General features: G+C 40.3%; 1 protein-coding gene across 4 annotated transcripts in view; it reads right to left on the minus strand.

The window, feature by feature from the left end:
- Positions 1-9,108: 9,108 nt before the first annotated feature.
- The window catches only part of Nxpe3 (neurexophilin and PC-esterase domain family member 3), a 33,574-nt gene continuing 21,003 nt past the window's right edge, over positions 9,109-21,679 (minus strand). For 3 of the 4 annotated variants that reach the window (XM_090347052.1, XM_090347050.1, XM_090347051.1), the window contains 2 exons: positions 17,659-17,865; positions 9,109-10,556 (listed from right to left, as the gene is read on the minus strand). In XM_090347052.1, the coding sequence (XP_090203178.1) occupies positions 10,006-10,556; positions 17,659-17,865 (758 nt within the window). In that variant the 3' untranslated portion in view covers positions 9,109-10,005. The remainder of the gene's footprint in view (positions 10,557-17,658; positions 17,866-21,679) is intronic. The other variant, XM_090347060.1, reaches the window with a different exon arrangement.

Below are 21,679 nucleotides of genomic sequence, written 5' to 3' on the forward strand. Positions count from 1 at the left end.
GCAGGGGCTCTGGGTCTTCCCAGCAACTGGAGGGGACAGGAGGTGGAGAGATCAGTGCCAGCTGTAAGTCAAAAACAAGACCAAAACTGGTGCTGTGTCTCCGAACAATTACAAAGTCTTGCCCTCTGTAATTCTCCTCAGTCTGTAGCTTCTGGGAAAGAACAAGACACATTTTAGAACAGATGTCCAAGGTGAGGTTTGTCTCCTTTTCCTCAGTGAAGCAAAGCCACTACCTGAACTAAATTATGCTGGCTGTGATCATCACCTCCACCCTGGAAAGAAAGCTGCCGAGCATTTACAAGGTGTGTGCACTTCAGGTGCATCCACTCCCCGCTTCCTCCACGCCCCCCACCTGCACCCTACACTTTCCCTTAATCTCAGCAAGCTGATGTGAGAGATGCCAGATGACTGACCGTGGGGAGAGGAGGGTAGACTATATGTTGTATTCTGAAGCTAAATAAAATGACATCATCTGAACGCTCCCTTCTTCAGTATCAGGTTTGAGAGCTGTGAATGAGTCTTGGACATTTTTTTCTCTTCTATTTTTGTTGAAACAACTCTTTTCCCCCCCAATTAAGAGAAGCAAAAATAATTCCCCTCAAGCAGATAATTTATGAGTTTCTAAATGACAGATTCAAATGGAGTGTACATATTATCCAGTGTTTAAAATTTACATAGTAAACGTCAACTTCTTTGGGACAGCCCTTTCAGCCACTAAGCTAAGCCCCTTGGAAAGAATCTTTCATTCATCCTTGTCTAGAAACATCCTATTTGGGTAACATGCTTTCAAAATACCTCACACAAACTTATCAACCTGAAGGTGTAGCCAAGTCATCAATATCTCCATTTCCTACATTTGTAAATCAGTAATTCATAATTTTTTTTTGCCAGTCTTGGGGTTTGAATTCAGAGTCTGGGCACTGTTCTTGGGCTTTCTCAAGGCTAAAGCTCTACCACATGAGCCACAGCACCACTTCCAGCCTTTTCTGTGTATGTGGTATCAAGGCATCACACACAGGGCTTCATACATGTTAGGCAAGCACTCTACCAGTAGGCCACACTCCCAGCCCCATCATATTTAATTTTATAGAGAAAACTGTAATTACTGAGGGTGTGATACTAAATATTTAAGTCTTCTCAGATACATTTTTCCATAAAGCTAGTTTTATGTCTCCCCTTGACGGAGAAAAAATATACTAAACTCATACAGCAAGCTTTCTGGGAGATAAATGTGGTGAGATAACACAATTCCACACTACTGACTAAAGAGAAATCCCAAGATGGCACCAGACGCTTACATTACTAGTTGCTCTGGTGGCAGAGGACTGAGAGTCGTAGTTTGAAATGTCCAAGAGACTCGTCTCCAAATAGCCAATCAGAAAACAGAAGTGGAGGTGTGGCTCAAGCGGCAGAGTGCCAGCCTTGAATGCACCCTGGCTCTCAGTTCAAGCCCTGGTCTGGCATACGCATAACAACAGTAATAATAATAATTGATGGTGCTGATGAAAAATTGTTACATTTATGTTTCCTTCGTCACTGATCCTGTCCACTCCTTTGGTCAGCGCTGTAGTCTTACTTGGGCTTTAAAGCAGGCACAATCGATGCTATTCTCAAAATATAAAACCGTGCTGAAAATTTTAGAAAAGGAAAGAAGGAAGGGAGGAAGGAGGGATATATATATATACACACACACAGAGAGAGAGAGAGAGAGAGAAAGAAAAAACAATATATAGAGAAAGATATTATATATATATATATATATTTATATATTTGGCCTCAAAGCAAAAGTCAGACTGCTCCGAGGTGAGGCAGACAGGCGGGACGAGGAAGGAGGGGCGGGCTCTTCCGTTCTCCTCCACGCAGGAAGCTGTACCTGTGTGTGCGGGGCGTCCAGCCTCGCCCCGACACCGGGGCCGGTCACTGGTCTCCGGGCGTGCTCAGCGGAGGGGCAGGCGGGCGCGCGCGGGCCCGGAGCCGCGTGTCCTCCACGGGCTGCATGGCCGGGCGCCGGGCTCTCCGCACGGGCCAGGGGACGTGGCGGCGGCGGCGGCGGGGGAGCGGAGCGCGCGGCCCGGCTCCGCTTTATAGCGCGCCGCCCGGCCGGCCCGGGGCTCCCCAACCCGGCGGAGGAGGAGGGGCGGGGCCGCGGAGCGCGGCCCGTCCGGGGCGGCCGTGTGCGGGCGGGCGTGGGCACGGAGGGGCCGCGGACGCGGGCTCGGAGGAGGTGGGTTTTTTTTTTTTTCTTCCGTACACTGGAAATTCCCAGGCTGAAAAAGTTCACCTCCACCAGCTCGGGACATTCCCGCCACGGCCGGCTCCAAGACCCGGCCTGGACCCGCGCCCCGGGGCTCGGAACGCGACTCCACCCAGGACGGGAACCCCCCCAAGGAGCCGTCCTCAGCAGACGTGCCTTTCGGGACTGAGGTTACTTAGTTTCTTTCTCTTTCGGGACGTTTGCTACTGTGATCTTGGCAATGCTTCCCTTTCCCTGGGTTTAAGAGTCATCTTAACCCTCCCAGCAGTGTTAAACGAGTGCTGTAACTGCCCCCGGGGGAATGGCTGGCACCTTCCCCTTGGAGAAAAGGAATGGGCTTCTCCAGCTGAAGGTTGGTCCTTCAAACTCAACAGCTAATTCCTCTCGCTTAACACAACTTATTAAAAAGGAAATTATACCCACGGTACGTTTAGCTTCATGTTTTATTAGCATCTATTGTACAAAATAATGAGTTTCATTATATTTTCAGGTACACAGTGATCACATTCACCTCCTCCTCCTATTACTGTCTCTTTTCCCTCCTCCCTGCTAAATTCACATTAGATTTTAAAAAAGAAATCAACTATACACTTTGTAGGTGGGAACAGGAAAGAAAAACTAGGAAGGACGGATAAGAGGTGACATTGTCAAGAAATGTACTCATTATCTATCTTACATAACTGTAACCCCTCTGTACATTACCTCTACAACAAATAAATATATATATATATATAGTAAAATGCTAAGTGCACTTTCAAAAGACAAATTATACTGAAGTTGATGATGTGTTTTTGTACCTTCTTAGTTTCTGTGTCCTAGCAACTTCTGCCCACCAACTTGCACTCACCCCGGGCCTCCCAGAAGCTCCCTGCATTCACAAGCTGTAGTCTCACAAAAACAGCAACCTAAGAAACAAAAGGCACATGGTATTCTTAATATATGGCTATTAAATCCAAAGAGTACAAGAGCGAGGACTCAATATTTGCATACCCAATACTATGGACATGGTAATGGAAATATAAACATAACTATATAGACATAAAAACCTATGACTCTATAGACATGTTTTATTTCATAAATTAATGTTTCTATGACATACAAATCCTTAGCCTAATTGTGATTAAGTTCTAAGTACTAAGTCCCAGTGATTGTAAATAGATTCCCTCCTTGAACACTTGTTTGTTAAACTTGTCATTTAAAATACGATGTAAAAATCAACATTAATAAATTATTTAATAAAAAATGAGCATAAAAAAACAGCAACGATACCTTAAACAAGGGTTTTGCCTGTTTTTTTTTTAATTTATTATATTCTATTTATTTACTTTTTGCCAGTCCTGGAGCCTAAATCCAGCCAGGGACTGGGCACTGTCCTTGAGTTTTCTCCAGGTGCTCTAACTTTGAGTCATAGAACCACTTTCTCTGTATGTGGTACTGAGAAAATGAACCCAGGGTTTTGTGCATGCTAGGCGAGCACTCTATCACTAGGCCACATGCCTAGCCCCTAACAATTTTTTTTGGCCAATCCTGGGGCCTGAACTCAAGAGCCTGAGAAATGTCCCTGAGCTTCTTTTGCTCAGTGCTAATACTCTACCCCTTGAGCCACAGTGCCACTTGTAGCTTTTTCTGTTTATGTAGTGCTGTTTATGTATATGCTAGGCAAGCACTCTACCACCTGGCCACATTCTCAGACCCAGAAAATGTTATTTGTTGACTGTCCACATTAGTGTCAGAAGTTTGTAGTGCCTTAAGACTGCACAGCAGCAACAAACAACAAAGACAAAAGAATATACTTGCAAAGGAATTTCTACATTAGCAGATTAGCTAGAGCTTGAATGCTGAATATAGCCAGAATCTACAAAAGTCATGGGAAAGCAACTTTCCAAGGGGCCGGATGTCTTGTTTCCCCTGGATGTTTATATCACTCTACCTTTCAGTGACTGACATTTCTTTTATTAGGGTCCAGAAACAGATGATCAACTTCTACCAGGTAACACATGAATATATAAAGGTTTACCATATTTTTTTTCTTCTGAAGTACTCCGACTTCTTATTCTGGAATAGTATCTAAAGCCATTACATATCAGTTAAGTAGTATTTAATAGAATTATGGTTAACAGTGGTAAACTGGATCACACTAGAACACCAAAAAGTATGGTATGCATTTGCTGGCTTCTTTGTTTTTCCCATAGGATAACTGCTACCAAATCCAGTAATCCTAGTTGCTCAGGAAGATGAGATCTGAAAATCACAGTTCAAAACTAGACAGGGCAGGAAGAGTCCATACAACTCTTATCTACAATTAACCAGCAAAAAGTGAGAAGTAATGATGTAAAAATCAATGTTAATAAATGCTTTAATTCTTTTTTTAAAAAGTAAGAAGTAAAGGTATGGCTCAAGTAGTAGAGTGCCAGCCTTGAGCATAAAAATAGAGAGCTGGAGGCCCTAATGTCAAAGTCCAGTTCCAGCACAAAGAAATAAAATTATACACATGGTTTGCATAAAAGGCACTTATTATGGGTTTTCCCTTTCATAGTACAATCATTTCAATTCTGTAATATGAGGTTTGTTTACTGATACCAGCACAGTCACTTACAGTACAGTAAAAAAATTATAACTGAATCCAGTTAAATAGTACATAAACTAGTTTTATTATTTAATATACACGGGGCACCAGTGCCTCATGCCTATAATCCTAGCTATTTAGGAGGCCTGGGGATTGTGGTTCAAAGCCAGCCGAGACAGAACAGTCCCAGTAAGATTCTTTGTTTGTTTGTTTGTTTGTTTGTTTGTTTGTTTGTTTCCCAGTCCTGGGGTTGAGCTCAGGGCCTGAGCACTGTCCTTGGACTTTCTCAAGGCTAGAACTCTACCACTTGAACCTTGTTACCATTTCCGGCTTTTTTCTATGAAGCGGTACCAAGGAATCAAACCTGGGTCTTCGTGCATGCTAGGCAAGCACTCTACCACTAGGCCACACTTCTGACCCTCAGTGAGATTCTTATTTCCAATTAACTACTCAAACTCTGGAAGTGGAGCTGTGGTTCAAGTGGAAGGGCACTAGCCTTGAACAAAAGAGCTCAGGCCCTGAGTTCAAGCCCCACAAATGGCCAAAAAACTGAACATAAACCTAAACATCTGGGCAGATATGATAGTACATGCCTCTAAACCTAGACACTAAGGAGGCCAAGACAGAGGAGGCGCAACAATCTGAGACATACCAGGCTAATTAATTAATTAATTAATTAATTTTGAGACTTTATCTAAAAATTATTAAAGGATTAGAAGTGTGGCTAAAATGGTAGAAGTCTCATCTGGCAAGCACCAGACTGAGGTAAAGCCTCAGCATAGCAGACAGACAGACAGACAGACACACACACACACACACACACACACACACACACACACAGCATCTCTGATTAACATCTAAAAGCGAGATGTGGAGCTATGACAAAAGTAGAAGAGTGCCAACCTTGAGCACAAAAATTATTATTAAGACTAACATGGAAAACTATTTCAGAATTTTAGTTCTGAGACTAGCAATTCTGTACAGATGCTCACTTCCTTATATGAAGTAATATAGTATTTGTTCATAACCTCTGTATATCCTCCCACATACTTTAAATTATCTATTCATTACTCAGAATACCTAATTCAGTGAGAATGTTATGTGTGTAAGTATTACACTGTACTATACAGGGAATAATGACAAGAAAAGTGTATAAATGTCCAGTATAGAAGGAAATTCCCCCCAAATCATTTTATATGAGCTTTGCCTGACCCACTAATACAGAAGTCACAGATACTGAGGGCCAACTGCATATGGTGAAAAACCTGCAAGAAAATATATCAAAATGTTAGTATTCATCATATTCAGATGATAGAATTATGGATTTTAACCCCTGAGTTTTCCATATTCTAAAGGGAATTACATGTTGAAAATAAAGTATATGCTGGCTGATATGCTAATAGTTACAATTATATCTTTGTAGCCTAATATTTCATAAGAATATAAATTATTGCTGAGCACTGTGGCTCACACCTATAATCCTAGCTACTCAGGAGGTTGAAATCTGAGGATCGAGGTTCAAAGCCAGCTTGGGCACTAAAGGACCTGAGACTCTTATCTCCAATTAATCACTAAAAAATGGGAAGTGGTGCTGTAGCTCAAGGGGTAGGGCGGTACGCTTGAGCTGAAGAGCTCAGGGACAACACCCATGCCCAGAGTTCAAGCCCCTCGACCAAAAACAAAAACAAAAAATGTAAATTATTAACCCCAAGAAATAGAAAGACCTACAATCTCGCCCCTAAAGTTTACAGTTTCCTTATTTTATTCAAACTGACAGTTCAATCCATATTTTCAGGTAATGATTAGATATAATTATAAAGGATGTATATTAAATCCAGAGATTGAAAAAAGAAAAAGAAATGCAAAGATTTTTTTTCATTGTTTTTGTTTTCTTATTGTCTTATTTATTCATTTATCTGTCTTTGGGATGGTAAAGGAGACACAGAAATGGAGGGACAAAAGGTAAACAAACGTAGCAGTGGTACTCACTAGATACTGTTGTAAATGAAGTATACAACTTGTGGGTGGGGACAGGAGGGGAAAACTAGAAGGGAAGAAGACATTGTCCAAAGAGAAACATGCTCCTTACCTGACTTATGTAACTGAAGCCCTTCTTTACATCACCTTTATGATAACAATTTTTAAAATTAAGAATAGAAATTATTGTACAGGTTAAATACCCTTTTATCTGAAATATTTGGGGCCAGAAGTGTTTCAGACTTTAGATTGGGAGTGTGTGTTTGTATAAAAATTAGTTAGCTTAATGCTGTGATCTAAGCCTAAATATGAAGATTGTTTCATAGATACTTTATATATAGCCTGAACTGTTTCTTATTTTGTTGCTTTGTTGAAAGTTTGAGGTGAGGACTTTGTACCTGTTGGCAAACACTTAACATTTGAACTACACCTCCATATCTTTCATAATTTTGGGTTATTTTTCTTTTCCCATAAAGCCTCACTTTTTACCTCAAAGAGTGAGTCTTCTATCTATGACCCTCCTACCATGGCCTCCTGTATAACTGAGATCACAGGCACAAGGCACCACACTTGGTTTATTCACTGAGTGGGGTCTTGCAACTTGCTACCCAAGCTGGCTTTGAACAATAATCTTCCCTATTTCCCTTTCCCTGCCTCCTAAGTTGCTGGAATCACTGACACCAGTCACCATTTCTGGCTCTGAAGGTAAGTGTATATCATTTTTTTTGTCTGGTTGTAGGGCTTGAACTCTGGGCCTGGGCGTTGTCTCTGAACTCTTCGGCTCAAGGCTACTGCCCTACCCATTGAATCCACAGCACCACTTCCAATTGTATATTTTTAATGCATCTACATTTTGGCTGTGACCGTCAACTGACATCAAGTGTAAATTTTTCCACTTGTGGCATCAAGTACTCTAAAAGCTTTGGATTTGGGAGCATTTTGGATTTTCAGTTTAGAGATGCTCCAGCTGTATCTACTGGTTCAGAGAATGGTTTGGGTAATATTTCAAACTTTACTAAAATTTCCACACAAAAGTGTAAATAGACAAAGGGTAAAAGTGATGGAGCACACTTAAAGAACCTCATCAAATCTTTAGGACCTGTGTAGCCAAATCAAAGGTGCAAACACTGCAAACCACTAGAAGAGCCTTGGAAAGTAACACCTCAATTTCCTTTGTCCAATCTTCCTTGAGAAGGGGTTCAAAAGAGCTGGGAGCTGGTGGCTCACGCCTAGAATCCTAGCTACTTAGAAGGCTGAGATCTGAGGATTTCAGTTCAAAGCCAGCCTGGACACAAAAGACCAGGAGATTCTTATCTCCAATTAACCACTAGAAAACCACAAGTGGCACTGTGGTAGCAACTTTGAGCTGAAGAGTTCAGGGACAACACCCAGGCCCAGAGTTCAAGCTCCACAACCGACAAAAAAAAATAGTTCAGAGACATCACCCAGGTCCAGAGTTCAAGGCCAGGACCAGCACACACACTTACTTGTCATAAGTTTCAGTACATAATTTTATTAATTTATTAGGCTTTAATTTTAATTTTCACATATAGTTCAAAATAACCAAAAAAATTGAAATTGAGAGGAAAAATTTCTGCAAATTTGTAATAATCAAAAGCATTCTTTACATCAAAGTCAATTCTTAAAACCCTCAAACTTTAGAACAAAAAAATAAACTTATTTATAGATTTTTCCCTTTTCAGTTCCAAAAATGGTTATTCTACAAGCATCATATAAAATTTAGCTGAGTAAGAAATAATCATCTGTCAAGATGCACTGTACTCATAGTCTGACTCACTGATTTGAAATCGCTTTGTACAATTACTTAAATTTTAAAAATAACAGAATCATCTGCAAGTGAAAGTGGGACTCGAGTGGTAGAACTCCAGCCTAGAACTGAAAAGGCTAAGCAAAAGCACAAGGCCCTGAGTTCAAGCCCCAGTACTGGCACACACGTAAAAAGAAGAAAGAAAGAAAGCCAGGCTCTAGTGGCTTACACCTGTAATCCTAACTACTCAGGAGGATGAGATCTAAGAATTGCAGTTCAAAGCCAGCCCAAGCAATAAAGTTCATGAGACTTTTATCTCCAATTAAAAAAGAAACTGGAGGCCGGGAATTTGGCCTAGTGGTAGAGTGCTTGCCTAGCATGCACAAAGACCCGGCTTCAATTTCTCGGTACCACATAGAAAGAAAAAAGCAGGAAATGGTGCTGAGGCTCAATTGGTACAGTTCTAGCCTTGAGAAAGCCCTAGGACAGTGCCCAGGACTGGCAAAAAGAAGAAAGGAAGGAAGGAAAGAAGGAAGGGAGGGAGGGAGGGAGGGAGGAAAAGAAACTGGAAGTGGGGCTCTGGCTCAAATGGTTGAGTGCTAGCCTTGAGCAAAAATATTCAGGGATAACATCTACTCCCTGAGTTCAAGCTCCAGGACTGGCACAAAAAAGGGAAGGAAGGGAAGAGTGGAGAAAGGGAAGAAGGGAGAAAGGAAGAAAGAGAAAGAGGGAGGAAGGGACGGAGGGAGGGAAAAAGGATCACAATCATCATCCAATGCGAAGATCAATTCACACATAGATTCTCTATATACTAATTCCATGTTTCCTTTTTGCTTCTTTCCTACACAAAGCAGGAAATATTAATATCCTCACTGTAAAATTCTAATCAAGCCCATTGGCTTTTTCAAGTAATTCAGAAAAAGGTAGATCAAGAGAAACTCTAGAGACATGGCAGTCTTTAGTGTTCACAGGACCCGGGACTATAAACCCTCTCTAGTTCACTCCCCAAGACAGACTACTTGACCTATTCATGAAGTTGTGTTCATTGCCTTTACCAGGGGAGCTACACACATCCACTGCTGAACAGAACATGCTTTAGCATGGTAATCTCTACTAACAGGAGAAGCTAGTTCAGCCCTAGCCAGTTCCATACACTCATTAGCATCTTTGGTTACAAGGGCAATTCATCAGTGTATAATGTCGTTAATAAAGAGTTCTACCATGGCTAAGTCAAGTTGGAGGGAAAAATCCTACAGCTCTAAATGTAGCCTGGATTTTCTGAGTTCTATACAAGTCATTAGATAAAGTATACTCTTTTTGAAATTTTATACATGTTTATAGAAGCCATCTCACAATAGGCCACCCCCAAAGTTTCTACAACATCTGTCTACTGGGAAGGTCACTGAAGGGATGGATTCTTTTAGTCTTCCTGAGAGCAGGCTAAGTCTCCAAAGGGCACACAAAAGATAAGAACATGTCCAGCTGGTTCTTCACAATAACTTCATCTGGATGCAGCTTATGGGGTAGATAATGGGCTAGAGTCATCTCCCAGGCATCAACAAGATACACTCCAACCCCTGAGAACATCCTCCGAAGTACAGTGTCCAGCTGGAAGTTGTACCAGTCACTGTTGAACAGGCTCACCTCAGGCCCTAGTTCTTGGGCATTGGCTGTTCGGATTACCACCACGGTCTTAGGGCTTCGATCCAGGAGCTGGACCACTGCTCGACGAATGTTTCTGAGTCTCCGAATGTATACTTCCAAGGGGAAGGTGCTAAAGTGAGACCACACAGATATGGCAACCACTGTGTTCTTCCCACCCACTAGCCCATTCAGTTCATTCGCCACATAACGGAGCTCATTGCTAAAGACAGTGGTAAAGCGGATAGGTGGGCCATGGCAGCGGTATTTGAGTAGGATGTTGTGCTTCTGGTCCACTGCAAGGAAAGGACCCACATTCTTCGGACTACCCAAGTTAAACTCCACTAAATCTGAAACAAGGAAAATTCAAATTCATAATCACATTCAAAGAACAATTTTATAAAAAGTAATACAAAAATACACACTACAAGTGTTAAAAGGATACTTCTTTCATTATTTCGTGCTCTATTTTGAATCGACTGATGCTTAGCTAGCATGTTTATTATTCAAATCACTCTATAAACATAGTATGATCAGTAATATTATCAGTAATGGTATGAATGTATATATATATATATTAGTATGGCGATGAATCAAGAATAAAAGAGCCTATTTACCTCTTTTATTTAAAAATTCTTGCTATTGAGAAAAGGACATCAAAGGGACCCACATAGGGAAAGAAGAAATTAAACTTTCCCTATTCACAGATGACATGATCCTCTACTTGAGTGAACCAACAAACTCCACTCCCAAACTCCTAGAATTAATAAACTACTTTAGCAAAGTGGCAGGATACAAAATTTACCTTCAGAAGTCAGTAGCCTTCTTGTACACCAACAATACACAAACAGAAGGCCAAATCAAGAAAATGATCCCATTCGCAATAGCCCACAAAAGAATAAAATACTTAGGAATTAACCAAAAATGTAAAGGAAGTATTCAATGAAAACTATAAAAGCCTAACGAAAGAAATTAAAGAGGACACTAGGAAATGGAAAGACATCCTATACTCATGCCTAGGAAGAACCAACTTAGTGAAAATGGCTATACTGCCAAAATTGATATACAAATTCAATGCAATCCCCATCAAAATCCCAAAGACATTCTTTACTGAAATAGAAGATATAATCCAAAGATTCATATAGAACAAGAAAAGACACAGAATAGCCAAAACAACTCTAGGGAAAAAGAGCAATGCTGGTGGTATTACAATATCAGACTTCAAACTCAACTATAGAGCCATAATAACAAAAACCGCTTGGTATTGGCACAAAAACAGACCAGAAGATCAGTGGAACAGAATAAAAGACCCAGAAATAGAACCACATACCTATAGGCAACTTGTATTTGACAAAGGAGCCAAAGATATACAGTGGAACAAACACAGTCTATTCAATTATTGGTGCTGGCAAAACTGGGCAGCCACATGCAGAAAACTAAAAATTGACCCTAGCCTTTCGCCATGCACAAGCATTAACTCAAAGTGGACCAAAGACCTCAATGTCAGACCAAAACCATGAAACTGCTACATGATAAAGTAGGAGAGACACTGGAACTCATAGGCACAGACAAAAGATTCCTGAACAGAATCCCAGGGTCACAACAGATTGGAGAGAGACTCGATAAATGGGACTACCTAAAAATAAAAAGTTTCTGTACAGATAAAAGCATAGTCGCAAAAGTAGAGAGATAGCCAACCAACTGGGAAAAGATATTTACCAGTTATACACCTGACAAATGCTTAATATCCAGTATCTATAGGGAACTCAAGAAACTAATCCCCCCCAAACCCAATAAACCATTCACTAAATGGGCAAGGGAACTAAAGAGAGACTTATCAGAAGAAGAGATTAAAATGGCAGAAAAGCATATGAGAAAATGTTCATCATCCATGGTCATAAAGGAAATGCAAATAAAAACAACCCTAAGATACCATCTTACCCCAACAAGAATGGCCAAGATTTTGAACTCAGACAATGATAGTTGCTGGCAGGGTTGTGAAGAAAAAGGAACCCTACTACACTGCTGGTGGGAATGTAGACTGGTTCAGCCATTCTGGAAAGCAGTGTGGAGGTTCCTTAAAGAACTGAAAATAGACCTTCCCTATGATCCCGCCATACTACTTCTGGGCATCTACCCTGAATATCATAACCCAGGATATGATAAGGACACCTGCTCAGCTATGTTCATCTCTGCACTAATCACAATAGCCAGGCAATGGAAACAATCCAGATGCCCCATTGCAGATGAATGGATACAGAAAATGTGGTATATATACACAATGGAATTCTACATAGACAACAGACAAGATAAAATAATGGCATTCGCAGGGAAGTTTTGATGAATCTAGAGCGAATCATGTTGAGTGAGACAAGTCAAGACCTAAGGAACAAAAGGCACATGGTATCCTTAATATGTGGCTATTAAATCTAAAGAGTACAAGAGTGAGGACTCAATATTTGCATACCCAATGTTATGGACATAGTAATGGAAATATAAACATAACTATATAGACATAAAAACCTGTGACTCTATAGACATAATGTTTTATTTCATAAATTAGTATGTTTCTATGACATACAAACCCTTACCCTAATTTTTATTAAGTTCTAAAAACAAAGTCCCAGTGATTGTATACAGAGATTCCCTCCTTGAACACTTGTTTGTTAAACTTGTCATCTGAAATATGATGCAAAAATCAATGTTAATAAATTCTTTAATAAAAAAGTAGCTACCTAAAGGCTTTCTGGAGCTATAATTTGGAAGACCACACCCTGAACTTGATCTTTCTCCTAAATCAATTTATTTAGTACAGTATTCAGCCAGCCAAGGTGGTTTATCTAACTTCTGCTTCAGAAAGCCTTCTAAAGTTGGACTTTTTGCTACTCATGGAAACAAGAGCTTAATTATGAGTGATAGTTGTTCTTAATGTACTGTGTTTTTTTCTCTTCTCTTTTTTGCCCTTTAGTTAATCTCATATTGTTACAGTATCTGACTTGGTTACCTGGTACATTATATGTATGTTGATTTGTTTATTTGAAATAGAAAAGGGAAAGGGAGAAAAAATGAGGGGAGGGAGTGGGGGGAGGGAAATGGGGACTAAAACATGAGAAGTAACGCACCTTCTATGTGGCAAATATAACTAACCCCATTATACATTAAAATAAAAGAAGATCTAAAACATAAAAAAAATTCTTGCTATTGGCACTGATTATTGAATATTTAAGAATCAAGCTGGGTAACATGTCTGTAATCCTAGCCACTCAGGAGGGTGAGATCTAAGGATCACAGTTCAAAGCTAATCCCAACAAGAAGACTATCTCCAATTAACCACCAGAATACCAGAAGTGAGGGCCGGGAGTTTGGCCTAGAATGCACGAAGACCCGGGTTTGATTCTTCGGTACCACACACATAGAAAAGCCAGAAGTCTTGTGGTGGCTCAAGTGGTAAAGCGCTACTAGCCTTGAGGAAAGTCCAAGGACAGTGTTCAGGCCCTGAGGTCTAGCCTCAGAACTGGCCCCCCAAAAAAGAAAGAAAACCAGAAGTGATATTGGGCTTAAAGTGACGCACTTTATCAGCGCTTGCCTTCAGGGAAAAAGCTAAAAGACAGTGCCCAGGAGTTCAAGCCCCATGACTGACAAAAAAATAAATAAATAAAAAGAAGAAGAAGAACATATTGTGGCTGGGTGCTGGTGGCTCACACCTCAGGGGGCAGACATCTGAGGACTGTGGCTCCAAGCAGGCCTAACAGGAAAGTCTGTGATATTCTTATTTCCAATTAACCATCACAAAGCCCAAAGTGGAGATGATATGGCTCAAGTGATGGAGGGCCAGCATAAAAGCTGACACAGGCCTGCGTTCAAACCCCATATATATGCCAAAAGCATATATTGTATATTTCACAGTTACACCAAGAGTGAATTTATTACAAATATGTAATATGATAGATGTTAATTAGTAAATTAATTATATGATACTAAGTTATTCATAAATTAATCCTTAATTAGCAACTAATTGGTGGATTAACTTACTGACTTACTAAAACTAGTAATTATCTAATGGAATATTTCACAATGTGTATCTAAATGAAAATATCTACATTGTACCCTGAACATATACAATTATTTGTTAATTAAAAACAAACTCTTAAGCAAGAGATAGTGGTAAGCTGGGCACGGTGGCTGACACCTGTAATCCTAGCTACTCAGGAAGCTGAGATCTAAGGATCATATTTCAAGCCAGCGCAGAGAAAAAAGTCCATGATATTCTTATCTCCAATTAATCATTAAAAAGCTGGAAGTAAAGCTGTGGCTCAAGTGGTAAAAGGCTAGCTTTGAGCATCCAGGCCCAAGTTCAAGACTCAAGAATGGCAAAACAAATCAATAAATAAACAAGATAAAATACATTCATAAATACATAAACAATGGAGCAGAATGATGAAAAACACGGCATTGATCAAGAAATACTGTAACCTGGTTTCTGGAATTGTAACCTAACAACCACTTAATAATAAAAGGAAAAAAGAAAAAGAAAGCAATCTAAATTATAATTCTGATCTTCCTTGTTTTTTTGTTTTGTTTTGGCTTGGTTTTTTGCCAGTCCTGGGGTTTGAACTCAGGACCACAGAACTGTCCCTGGGCTTCCCTCAAAGTTAGCACTCTACCACTTGAGCCACAGCAACACTTCCAGCTTTTCTATGTATGTGGTACCAAGGAATCAAATCTGGGTCTTTGTGCATGGTAGGCAAGCCCTCTACCACTAGGCTAAACTCCTGGCCCCTATAATTCTAAGTAAAGACTAAGTTCTTCTTTTTACAATAAGCAAAAAAAAAAAAAAAGCAATTCTTCAGTTCTTCTTTTTCTAACTTTCAGTTTACCCTATGGTTGGAAAATCACCGTTAGGTTCTGTAAGAGGACTTCTTTAACAGAGGTAGTAGAGCAATCTACAATGCCCTTCTCAGGCTGGGCACAGTAGCTCATGCCTATAATCCTAGCTACTCAGGAGGCTGAGTTCTGAGGATTACAGTTCAAAGCTAGCTCCAGCACTAGCTCCGGCAGTGAAAAATTTTATCTCCAATTAACCTCTAGAAAATCAGAAGTGGTGCTGTCGCTCCAGGGATAGGGAGGTAGACTTGAGCTGAAAAGTTCAGGGATAATGCCCAGGCCCAGAGATCAATCTCCAAGACTGACAAAAAAAATTTTAATATAAATAAATTTTTAAAAAACAGAATGCCGGGGCCGGGAGTTTGGCCTAGTGGTAGAGTGCTAGCCTAGCATGCATGAAGACCCGGGTTCGATTCCTCAGTACCACATATAGAAAAAAGCTGGAAGTGGTGCTGAGGCTCAAGTGGTAGAGCTCTAGCCTTGAGAAAGTCCAAGGACAGTGCTCAGGCCCTGAGCTCAAGCCCAGGACTGGCAAAAAAAAAAAAAAAAGAAAAACAAAACAGAATGCCCTTCTCTCCCTCTCCCTTGAAGCCATGTTTCCATTTTGAACTCCTCTGAACTATTCCAAAGATTATCTCCAAACAATGGGACATTTTAACTTCTAAAAACTGTGCACAGATATATATATATATATATACATATATATATATATATTGAAAATGTCATGACAAAGCCCACTATTTTCTATAATTCATACATGCTAGCATGTTCTTGGGGGTCCATCATAGGGCTTGAACTCTGGGCCTGGGTGCTATTCCTGAGCTCTTCAGCTCAAGGGTTAGTTAGCACTCTACCACTTTGAGCCACAGCACCACTTCGGTTTTCTGGTGGTCAATTGGAGATTAAGAGTCTCATGGACTTTTGTGCTCAGGCTGGCTTTGAACCATGATTCTCGGATCTCAGCCTCCTGAGTAGCTAGGATTACAGGTGTGCACCCAGCTGCTAACACAATTTTTTAAACTAAAATATTTTCCCAGTGGGAATTTTTTTTAACCTGTACAAATGCGCCCATATAGAAAGACAATCTGTCTCATATCTCTCACTATTCCCATTAGTGCCTAACAAAGAGTAAATAAATGTTGGCAATGAACTTCCATGAACACTTCCTAAGTGACTGTTCAATCCATACGACAGTCAGAAGTGAGGAGTGGAGGGCACAGCCTTAGCACTTGGGGTGTTTACAGTCATTGCTGAAGAGATAGAGTCAGACTGTAATTGTCTATATTCCTATACTTTCCTTCACTACTACTCAGCATCCAGCCCTATTGACATGAAATAAAACCTCAAGCTACCATTTTCTTTCTTTTCTCTTTTCGGTAGTGGGCACTGAGACTCTACCATTTGAGCCAAACCTCTAGCCTCCTTTATACTGGAAATTTTCAAGGTATTTAGGCCTGGACCAGTCTGGGCTGAGATGCTCTCTGTGTGGCTGCAGATGCCACCACTGTTTGCTCTGTAGCTGGAGGCGCAATATGCATGACTGCTCGCAGTCACGGGCTCACATGGAGTCTCTCAACTTTCCTTTTTGCCTGGATTAGTCTTAAACCAGAACCCTCCAGTTCTATCTCTCAAGTAGCTAAAATTACGGACTTGGTCACTGTGCCCGGCTTATTATTTGATTAAGCTCAAACACCCACCCAAAGCTTTACTTCTATCTGAGTCAGGGGAATGGTAGACCCACTAGATGATTTTGGTACAATGAAACATATTACATTGGCTTCCTTCCAGTTAAATCCTCTCTGACCTTGAACTTAGACCAAACAGAACCATAAGAAAAACAACTGGATATGTCCTCCTCAGTTTTACAATCCTGGTTTTTAGAAGTAGATAACATGGCTCAGCTTTCTCATCTAGCATGTGGAGAAATTAAGAACTAAAAAGGAAATGTTGACCTGGCTGCCAGTGGCACAAATCTATAATCCTATGTACTCAGGAAGCTAGATCTCAGGGTTATGGTTCAAAGCCAATTTGGGGGGGGGATTGGGGATCTTCCAAGACTCTACTGCCAACTAGCTATCAAAAAAGCTTGACTGGAGGCGTAGCTCAAGTGGTGGAGCACTAAGTGTTAAAAAGTCAAATCAGACAATGACAAGCCCAGTATCTGTACATATGCTCTCTTTCACTCACACACCCACACACACACGAAATGACTTGTCCAAAGTCAGGCAGTAAATCAGTAAGATGAATCTGGATAAGAACCTAATCCTTAGCCAGATACCAAATATTCAGGAGTCTAAGATCTGAGGATCTCCTCCAAGCCAGGGTGCAGCTATGATTCAAGTGGTAGTACTTGTCTTGAGCAAAAAAGCTAAGGAACAGTTTGCAGAACCTGAATTCAAGCCCCAGTACCAAAAATGGATGAAAAGATTTTCCCACAAATACAACTCTGTCCAATTATTTACTAGCTGACCAGCATTTGACAAACAGGTATCAAGTGAATCTGCTTATTTCAAATCTGATTTCATTCATGCAGGAAGTTATCTGACCAAACAAAAGCAAAGTACCAACCTGGAACAAATGTCGTGAGGTATTCAAACCATTGTCTGATTGTCGAGTCACCAAATAAATATACCATTTTTCTTTGTAAGCATTCTGTGATGTTGTCAGGGTCGTTGAATTGACGCATCCTAAAGTTTCTGGGTCTCCACTGATCTTTGAAATAATACCCAGAAGGAAAGGGTCCTGAACCTTGAGTGATTTCTAAGTTGTTAATTTCTAAAAAGAAAAAGGGGGGGAAGATATATTGCTGAAATTCTCCTCCAAAAATAGATGAAAAATTTTCCAACAAATAAAAATTATGCTCAAATATTTATTAGCCTCTAAGCACATGGCCGTGTTTCCTGCTGTCACATCTTAAAGAAATCCCAGAGTTTCCCCCAATACATGTAGGTTCTCCTTGGTGCACAAATAGGAAGATGTGAAATGGTGAAAGGGTGGTGGAGGACACAGGAAGAGAAACCAGCACCCTCACTAATGAGGCATTGTTTAAAAAAAAAGGCAGAAAACAAGGAAATATGTGATCGTGTGTGTGTTTGTCTAGTATTGTTTCAGATAGAAGAAACATTTTCATCCCCAAATCTGTAAGACAGGTAACAACTTAGTTTCATATTTTACCTATGTGCTATAGTTGTAATATAATGCTTTTCAGTGTTAAAAGTTTTGATCTATCTGTTCCAAATTTAAATTTTATTTCCAAAAATCACTACTGAATATAGAAAATAAACCAATGATATATAAAGAACTATTCTCTGAAATACAAAGGGCTCAGAAAATGTCCGTGCATTGCCTCGTGGTAGAGTGCTTGCCTAGCATGCACGAAGACCCAGGTTCGATTCCTTAGTACTACATGCTTAGAAAAAGCCAGAAGTGGTGCTGAGGCTCAAGTGGTAGAGTTCTAGCCTTGAGAAAAATCCAAGGACAGTGCTCAGGCCCTGAGTTCAAGCCCAGGACTGGCAAATAAAAAAAAAAGTCTGTGCATAATGCGCAATATCAGAAACTATCAGCATTATATACTCACTGCTGTAGCCTAGAGACACACAGTAACATTAGCCCCAGGACACCTTTCAGAGGGAAAGTCAATACCTTTCATGGAACATGCCACTACAGAAAAAACCCATTATTCATGCTTCAAAACACAGTGATGGCTAATATTTCTTGCAAGTTTACTCTTTATCACATATTGTTCTAAACATAGTACTACACATGAAGCCTACTGCTAGTCCTGCCTTTCAGAACAACTTCACCAAGGTCCCAGAGCTGATTTAGGGATAAAGACACAACTTATTTAGCCACAAGCAGGAGAGCATAGAAGCCCCGCTTTTTAACTGCTATGCTAGATCACATCTTGTTAGATATTAATAAATGTCAGCCATTCTTTTTTTCTTTCTTTCTTTTTTTTGTGGGTCATGGGGCTTGAACTCTGGACCTGGGTGCTGACTCAGCTCTTCAGCTCAAGGCTACTGCCCTACCCCTTCAATCACAGCCCCACGTCCTGTTTTGTTTTGTTTTTTCTAGTGGTTAATTGGGGAATAAGAGTTTCACTGTCTTTTGTGCCTAGGCTGGCTTTCAACCTCGATCCTCAGATCTCAGCCTCCTGAGTAGCTAGAATTACAGGCATGCAGCCATGAATGCAGGGAGATCTATTTGTAACAACAATGAATGGAGTGTGTAGTTCTACCATTTAAATCTACAATCCTGAAGAAACCACCATTATATGTCATCTCTGTGTACCTCAAAGCTCACCCATGACCATAATCCAATCATTTTTCCATCTATTAAATCACAACTTGAAGTACAAATACCCAAAAATTTAAACTTGAGTAAATCCTCTACTGGTAGATATGTAGATATGTAGATATGGCCATATAAGATGAAGATGAGCAAAATGAACTCCAGGATACGGAATCGTGAGTTTTATGTTTGTGTTTGTTGTTCTCAAGCTACTGTGTGAAGTTATTTCTCTCCCTCCCCCCATCTCTTGCTCTTCTCTTCCCCCCCTACTTATGCTTTCCCATGTTGTTACTGTATCTGAGTTTGGTACCTGGTATATTGTTTTTTTCATATATTTTTTATTGTAATTAATAGAAGGGTTATATGATATTTGCCAGATAGATGGTGAATTAATTCCCATACATTGATATCCTTTCACATGTCTTGGTCCCCATTTCCCTCCCTCCCACCCCCACCCCTCATCTTGTTTTCCCCCGTTCCCTATCCAATTTCAAATAACCAAATACAAATATATCCGATATATCAAGGTACCTGGTATATTGTACACGCATTTATTTGTTTATTTGAAATAGGAAAGGGAAGGTGAAAAATCAAGATAATTGGGAGGGGGTAGAAGGAGGGAAAGTGGAACAAAAATATGAGAAGCAGTATCAATATTCAAGAAGTAATGTACCTACTACCTGACGAATGTAACTGTAACCCCTACATGACCCCAACAATAAAATACAATTGAGAGGGTGTGATTCAAGTAGTACAACTCCTCTCTAGTAAATATGAGGCCCTCTCAGAAAAGAAAGAAAGAAAGAAAGAAAGAAAGAAAGAAAGAAAGAAAGAAAGAAAGAAAGAAAGAGAGGAAGGAAGGAAGGAAGGAAGGAAGGAAGGAAGGAAGGAAGGAAGGAAGAAAGGAAAAAAGGGCCAAGAGTTTTGCTTAGTAGTAGAGTGCTTTCCTAGCATGCCTGAAACTGGGTTCGATTCCTTAGTACCACATACTTAGAAAAAGCCTGAAGTGGTGTTGTGGCTTAAGTGATAGAGCTCTAGCCTTGAGAAAGCCCAAGGAAGTGCAGGGCTCAAGCCCTGAGTTCAAGCCCTAGGACTGGCAAAAAAGAAAAAAAAAAAGAAAGGAAGGAAGAAAGGGAGGGAGGGAGGGAGAGAGGGAGGGGGGAGGGAGAGAGGGAAAAGAAAAGGAAGAAAAGACAAAAAGAAAAAGAAAGCATGTTACCATTAAGTATGGCTCCATATCATAGGGATAGTTCACTTTGCCCAATCTGCCTCATTATTTTAGTTTACCAAATTTGCCTAGATCTACCGCTCAGCAGAAGACACCTGGAGCCTTCTGATCTTGGCTTCCAGTAGCTGGGATTACAGGCATAAACCAGGTGCTCATCTTTAAGCATGGATTGTGCTACATCCTAATATTTTTTGTTGCCTTGAGAATTCAGGGCCTGAGCACTGTCCTTGGATTTTCTCAAAGCTAGTGCTCTACCACTTGAGCCACAGCACCCCTTCTGGCTTTTTCTGTGTGTGGTACCAAGGAATCGAACATAGGTCTTCATGCATGCTAGGCAAGCACTCTACCACTAGGCCAAACTCCCAGCTAGTTCTTTCTTTCTTTCTTTCTTTCTTTCCTTCTTTCTTTCTTTTTTTCTTTCTTTCTTTCTTTTAAGTGAAATACATATACTGACCCCTTATGGTCAACTGGGACAAAAATATTTCTTAACTAATTTAATATGATTCCAAGCAATCTAACATTGCTTAAAAAGTTAGTGGAAGGAAGAGGACAATTCCTCCTTACAAAAGAATTTCAACTAATAAATGCTGAAAGAACGAAAGACACATTAGTACACCATTAGAACACTGTGGAAATCACTGCTACAGATGAAATCTAATGAACACTTAAAATTTTGTTAGTAGAAACAGAATGTTAGGAGGTATTTGAGTGCCCTCTCCTGGTCACTATTGTGAACTTCAGCAAAGTTCTACTATGCTGGCTGGTTACGCACCAGTTGCAAAATTATTTTCTCATCCAAAGCCAACCCATTCTAATCCTACTCATTCAATACTTTGTTCCAATAAAAATCTGTCAATTTATTTTCTAGTTATTGCCTGTCTCCCTCTAACCAGAATAATACATCACAAACTATCAGTTCTTAAATGATCTCTAAGGCCTGCAAATAAAGGTAAACTACCTTCTCCACATGACACCAGGAACACCTCAACGTGAGCAAGGCAGACACAGCTGGAGTAACACAAAGCAGATGCAGGGTCTGGAGGGGGTCAGACACTAGAGGTGTTTGAAGTA

This window comes from Megascapheus bottae, chromosome 1 (genome assembly GCF_031878675.1).
Source record: "Megascapheus bottae isolate mThoBot1 chromosome 1, mThoBot2.hap1, whole genome shotgun sequence".
NCBI lineage: Eukaryota > Metazoa > Chordata > Mammalia > Rodentia > Geomyidae > Megascapheus > Megascapheus bottae.